Source organism: Lycorma delicatula, chromosome 7 (genome assembly GCF_047948215.1).
Source record: "Lycorma delicatula isolate Av1 chromosome 7, ASM4794821v1, whole genome shotgun sequence".
Taxonomy (NCBI): domain Eukaryota; kingdom Metazoa; phylum Arthropoda; class Insecta; order Hemiptera; family Fulgoridae; genus Lycorma; species Lycorma delicatula.
Window position 1 is genome coordinate 132,282,712 of NC_134461.1, and position 4,276 is coordinate 132,286,987.

At 28.3% G+C, this 4,276-nt stretch overlaps 2 protein-coding genes across 2 annotated transcripts; both read right to left on the reverse strand.

The window, feature by feature from the left end:
* On the reverse strand, positions 1-1,605 carry LOC142327670 (baculoviral IAP repeat-containing protein 1b-like). Its single transcript, XM_075370902.1, has 2 exons — positions 477-1,605; positions 1-390 (listed from the first exon to the last, which is right to left on the reverse strand). The coding sequence occupies exons 1-2, from the start codon at positions 937-939 to the stop codon at positions 386-388; spliced, it is 468 nt and encodes a 155-aa protein (XP_075227017.1). The 5' UTR covers positions 940-1,605; the 3' UTR covers positions 1-385.
* Positions 1,606-1,892: 287 nt separating this feature from the next.
* On the reverse strand, positions 1,893-3,231 carry LOC142328109 (uncharacterized). The gene is made up of 2 exons (XM_075371618.1): positions 2,756-3,231; positions 1,893-2,632 (listed from the first exon to the last, which is right to left on the reverse strand). The coding sequence occupies exon 2, from the start codon at positions 2,630-2,632 to the stop codon at positions 2,213-2,215; it is 420 nt and encodes a 139-aa protein (XP_075227733.1). The 5' UTR covers positions 2,756-3,231; the 3' UTR covers positions 1,893-2,212.
* Positions 3,232-4,276: the final 1,045 nt, after the last annotated feature.

Here is a 4,276-nt window from a genome sequence, read left to right on the forward strand (position 1 = left end):
TCTATTTATTCATTGGTTTTGATAACATATTATTTTACAAATAATAAACGAGATAAAATTCCCACTCAATTAATTTGTTTCGCAAAAATTCATATTCAATAACTGTCGGTATTTTCATTTTTACTACTTCTGTTTTATTACCGAAATATTTTCCTTTCTTTATTACTTCTAATCTTGATAAAGGGAAAGTTTTCTTCAAAATATTTATTAAATGATTTATCGATTTTATTCGACCTCCCGGTACAAATCCTATTATCCATGAATCGCTTGTGATATCAGATTCAGATTCGCAAGCTGTCTCGTCGGAAGAACTCTCTCCCATCATTGATAAATATTCTTCAGATGAAGACGAACCCATTATTTCTCCACAACACTCCGTCAGCAATTAACCTAGAACAAACAAATAGAAAATAATTATACAAATACTTATATATTACTGATAAACTTATAAAAATGTTTACTAAAATACAACACACCTTTCATTTTATTTTTCACCATTTTGCAATTATATGAAACTTTTTGATGCTCCTTAAACGGGTTATCATTATCCAACCACTCAAAAATTTCAAGACCACATTCGATACATGCCACAGAATCCATCACGCCGGTGAAATAAAATCCTGCTTCCAACAATAATTCAACCTTTGGAAAAAGCCTTGGCCAATTACTAAAAGTACTCATCATCAGGTCAATACAAACTATGCTATCTTTAAAAAATAAACAACAATTGAATAATTCTTCAGCAACACTACAAGTTTCATCATATGTTTTATGTGCAATTCCGCAATGAAATAAATTAGTTTCAGAGGTTATAGTCCAATTACATTCCTTACATGAAACGAATCCATCATTATCGAAGCGATTTAATCCACATTCTTTAATAATTCTGAATGGGAGTGTGTTTATCCTTTTGCTGAGCGCCGCAAACGGGACAAACATCTCCTAGATTTATTTTTCTGATTCCACTTTTGACAGCATATAGTCTTATATCAAATTCAATTTCTTCTAGTTCTTTTTTAAATATGTTCAGCCTCTCACAGTAGCTCTTAAGAATCTCTTTTTGCAACTGCGACATCAATCTTAAACAGAAACAAAAAAATATTAGAAACAGAAAATATTAGGAACAAAAAATTAAAAAATTCCTTTCAATAAATTATTAACATACCTTTTTCACGAATGAATAATTATATTCTTCTTCTATGACTGTTGATTACTTCTTCTACAACAACTGATTCATTTGGTTGCAAAAAGGAAATATAATATACTATAACGTTAAAGACATTTATTAAATACTAAAATTAAAGTGTTACTTAAACTAACATAAGAATTAAAAACAATTATTTAATACTAAAAACAAAACTAGCATGTAATAGCTTCAGTCATTTCAATTTTTTATTTAAACTATTTTTCCACCTTTTGTTTCAATTACTAATTGTATTGGGCTTCTACAGAAAGGACATTTTTTTTCATCGACTATAGGTTTACTTTCGAGACGATCATTACATAATTTGCAGACGGAATGACCACACAAAACAAAAGTTACTTTTATTAAATTACTAAAGCAAATTTGACAAATATATTTTTCTTTTATCTCATCTTCTGATAAAGAATTTATTTCAATATCCCCCTCCTGGGTTTCATCAAATTCATTTTCTTCATGTTTCACAATACATAATAATATATTAGATATATTATTGGAAAATGGATAAATAATATATTCTCCTTCTTCTATAATCGCTGATTCATTCGACTGCAAAAAGGAAAATATAATAAATCAATTTAAATTAAGCTTAGAAACATTTATTCAAAGCTATAATTAAAGTATTACATAAATTACATTCGACAGGTACTTTTTTAAAATATAATAACTTACATCTAAAACATACTGGATGTGCACATGGAATAGTAATAAATTTAATTACATTTATTTTACAAAATTGGCATGTTATTGCTTCTCGATCGTTTAAAGCAATTGTTTCACTAAGTCTAATAGGAAAACTATTTTTATCAGGTTTCCTTTGCGATTTTGCAAAACCTTTATTTAACATTTTATGTAGAACAGAACCATTTTTTATTTTGTGCATAAATCCTCCACCTTTTATTAATAAAGAATTTTTTGTTGAACAAATCATTACTCCACAGTTGATTACCTCTTTCATCGGTATATTTTCAATATTTATTTTCATTTTATATTCTCCTTCTTCTTTTGCATTTAGACAACGCCTAAGTCCAAAATAAGCCTCTTGTTCATTATGAAACTGAAATTGAAATAAAGACCTATTAGTTTCTCTGTAAAACTAAAAATATATTTGTTTTTATCAAATAAAAAAATAATATTTGCCTTTGTAAATCTAACACGGTTTTCGAGGATGAATGATGTTGTTACTACTGTGCTTTCTTCACTTTCATTATTTTCAACATCAGCAGCAGCCTCTGCTATGAGGTTATCGTTGCCGTCATCTAATAAAGGATGATGTTGTTGGTCGTCGACTTCCCCATACACCAACCTTCGCGGTATTAATAACTGCAGCCGCTGATTAGGAGTTCCCTCTAATTCATCATCTTCTTGTAAAACATCGTAAACAACCTGTTCTAATTGCGCATCATTTACTGGAAACATTTCTTCGGACATCTACAAAGAAATATTTTCATTGTACTCTAACAAAAATAACGAAAAATATGTAATAATATATAACTTATAAGAAAAATAATAAAAAAATATGTAATAATATATTACTTCTAAGAAAAAACTTACTGTTTTATAAAGGTGACGAAAATATTGATATAATCCAATACAAAACGCCAGTTTTCCAATCTTAGCACCAATATGTTTTGAATTATTTAATTTTAATTAATCTGCAAAGAAAACAGTTGCATTACTATTTATTTTAATTTTATGAACTAGATGTACAAGAATTGATTTTAAATACATAAACTGGAACAGAATTATTTTACATTTAAATATTGGCTGGAAAAATAATTATTAAATAAATATGAAATAGAATTATATTTAAGCGAATAATTTTACATTTAAATATTATTTCACTTACCTCTTTAAATAAAGATGATAAAGATGATAATATAATAGTAGCAGCAAAACGTAACAGTAACAGCAAAACGTAGTATGAATCCGTTAAATTTTTGGCGGGTATTTATATGTATCGGCTATCATTATCATTGAGATAACTTTGAAAATAACAATGCTATCACCAATTGACGCAAATGCATTATCGGTTGACAAACTAGTAAACAAGGTTAATGCAAAGTCAGCAAGCACGTGTACATTTTTTTATGCCGAAGTAAGCACATTTTTTTTTTTTTTGAAATTTTTTTTTTTTTTTTTTTTTTTTTGATGACGTCATTGATTTTTTTTTTTTTTTTTTTTTTTTTTTGAAATTTTTTTTTTTTTTTTGAATTTTTTTTTTTTTTTTTTTTTTCGGGTCAAAGGTCAATTTTTTTTTTTTTTTTTTTTTTTTTTTTCGGGTCAAAGGTCAATTTTTTTTTTTTTTTGATGACGTCAGAGGGGGCGGGGTGATGACGTCATTGATTTTTTTGATGACGTCATTGATGACGCTTGTCCCAGAACCGGCATTTTTACACTACTCCCTTTTTTTAGCTATATTTTTCCAAACTCTTCTCTCTTCATCGATTTGCCGCAACATCTTTTCATTTTTCACTTAATCCACCCGCGTGATTTTTAACATTTCCTTAATGCACAGCATTTCAAAATACTCCGATATTTTCTTCTCAAGTTTCACTTCCGTATAAAGCTACGCTCCAAACACGTTCTTCCAAAAATGTTTTCCCGACGTTTAAATTAATTTTTGATGTAAGAAAATTATATTTCTAACTGAAAGCCCGTTTTGCGTGGGCTATTCGGTATTTTATATCGCTCCTGCTTCGTCCATCTTTAGTAATTCTACTTCCTAAATAACAAAATTCTCCTACCTCCATAATCTTTTCTCTTCCTATTTTCACATTTAGCTGTCCATCTTCATTATTTCTACTACAATTCATTACTTTCGTTTTGTTCTTCTTTATTTTCATGCGGTCTTTTATTAAAAAAAATTTATTAACTTAAAAAAATAGAGTAATAATGATGAAAAAATTAAATATTTACGGAACACTGACAAAGTAAATAAACTTGATTAAAGCCTGTAAATTATCTTTTTAGGTTCGTGGGAAATCGGCTTAAAAACTATATAAGCTCCTTCAACACCCCCCATTACCGCTGGCGGTTGTGTTCTAATACTCGTCCTTTTGTACGATCGCATAA

Coding starts and splice junctions, on each gene's coding strand:
- LOC142328109 (XM_075371618.1), bottom strand. CDS start 2,632: ATGTCCGAAGAAATGTTTCCAGTAAATGATGCGCAATTAGAACAGGTT.
- LOC142327670 (XM_075370902.1), bottom strand. CDS start 939: ATGTTTGTCCCGTTTGCGGCGCTCAGCAAAAGGATAAACACACTCCCA.